Genomic DNA, 1,677 nt, shown 5'->3' with positions numbered 1-1,677 from the left:
GCGCCGTTTCTGGAAGAATTTCTGGAGAGACTCGCAACTTTGATCTACCCACACACACGCATACGACTCTTCATACACAACAACGTACGTACATGTTAAATTATTAAATTCAATTATTGAATTGTTATATTTCATTTTCATACACAACTTATGTACACAACAACAACGTACATTTTAAATTATTAAATTAAATTGTTAAATTATTACATTTTATTTTCGTACATAATAACGTAAGTTTACACTAGAGATCGACCGATAGTGATTTTTAAAAATAACCGATATCAATACAGATTATTTGCATGTTTATGTGCCGATATGCAAAACCGATATGTGTTTATTTGTGTTTTACTTTACTTTCACTCACTCACTCACTCACACGCACACACACACACACACACACACACACAGCTGATGGTTGAGTGTATTGAATGAGCTGATCTTTCCCATGATTCCATTGACTGTGTGTTTGTGTTTCAGGGAGGCGTGTAAGAAGGACGTCTCCTGTGATTATTTCTTCAGCATCGACTCTGATGTTGCTCTGACCAATCCAGATGTTTTGCGGATTCTTATCGAAGAGAACAAGTGAGTGAACATGAGCAGACGTGCCACGTTACATGTTTCAACAGTATCATGTTTTCTCTATGATGACTTTTCAAGCATTTCATCATTTTATTTGATAAAAACCATCATCAAATAAAACCTAAACTCAAAGGTCTTCACTACAAACCCCTAAAATAAAAGTTTGGTTTAAGCTGAAGAAATTATGACAAATATATTATTATTTTATAGTAAAATGTACATCGTAAATAAATGTAGAAATTATTAAAACATCCATGTTTTAATTTATTAAACAAAAGTTTTTATTTTTATATTTTCGTATGATTACATTTTAAAATTGTTAAAGTTTTATGAATTCATTTGATTTACCACAGGTTTTTTGTATTAAATTGTAAAACACAATTCCGAAAATTTCAAACAAGACGACAACAGAATTTTGGGGGGAAAAAATAAAACCGATTTCATAGAGCTCTATTGTTACATTTCTAATTGTAAAATATTTTAGTGAGTTATTACACTGTAAAAGTTTTATAAACTCAGTTGATTTTTGAAGGTTACAATTTAATGATCCTTTAAAAACAAAAACAAAAAACATTAAACATAAAAAATAATACAAATGGAATTTGGGAGATAAAACAATAAAGCTCTTTTATTGTTAAATTATAGTAATAGTAAATTATTACATAGTAAACGTTTTTAAAATCTAGTTGATTTTTGAATGTTAAAATGTAATGAACAAAGAATGAAAAAGGGTTTAAGCATAAAAACAATAAGTGTAATACTGCTTTAAATTGTTGTTTTTTCCCCCACAAAAATGAAAAAGTTTTCGGTTTAATTCAATTGTATTTTTGTTTTCGTTTTTCCAAGCAAAAAAATAAATATCATACATTTTCCCCTGATTTACAGAAGAGACCCACTAAAATGTCATTCAGTGTAACAATCTTGTCAGGCATATTTACAACAAAAATCAATTTATGACATATTAAAAGACTAATTACTTTCACCCCAAATACTAATTAGTTGTCATTTTACATTTTAAAATTTTGCCACTATCCTAGGTTTTGCCCATTGGTCAGTAAGAATTTTTTTACTCATTTAAAACACAATAAAATGTAATAT

At 28.5% G+C, this 1,677-nt stretch overlaps 1 protein-coding gene across 1 annotated transcript in view; it reads left to right on the top strand.

Moving 5' to 3' along the window:
* LOC107737962 (procollagen-lysine,2-oxoglutarate 5-dioxygenase 3-like) overlaps positions 1-1,677 on the top strand; it is a 25,208-nt gene that overhangs the window by 10,302 nt on the left and 13,229 nt on the right. The window contains exon 11 of the mRNA XM_016549614.1: positions 478-582. Coding sequence (XP_016405100.1) covers positions 478-582 — 105 coding nt within the window. The remainder of the gene's footprint in view (positions 1-477; positions 583-1,677) is intronic.

Source organism: Sinocyclocheilus rhinocerous, unplaced genomic scaffold (assembly GCF_001515625.1).
Source record: "Sinocyclocheilus rhinocerous isolate Xijiao unplaced genomic scaffold, SAMN03320098_v1.1 scaffold404, whole genome shotgun sequence".
Lineage (NCBI taxonomy): Eukaryota > Metazoa > Chordata > Actinopteri > Cypriniformes > Cyprinidae > Sinocyclocheilus > Sinocyclocheilus rhinocerous.
This window is presented reverse-complemented; position numbering and strand designations above follow the sequence as displayed.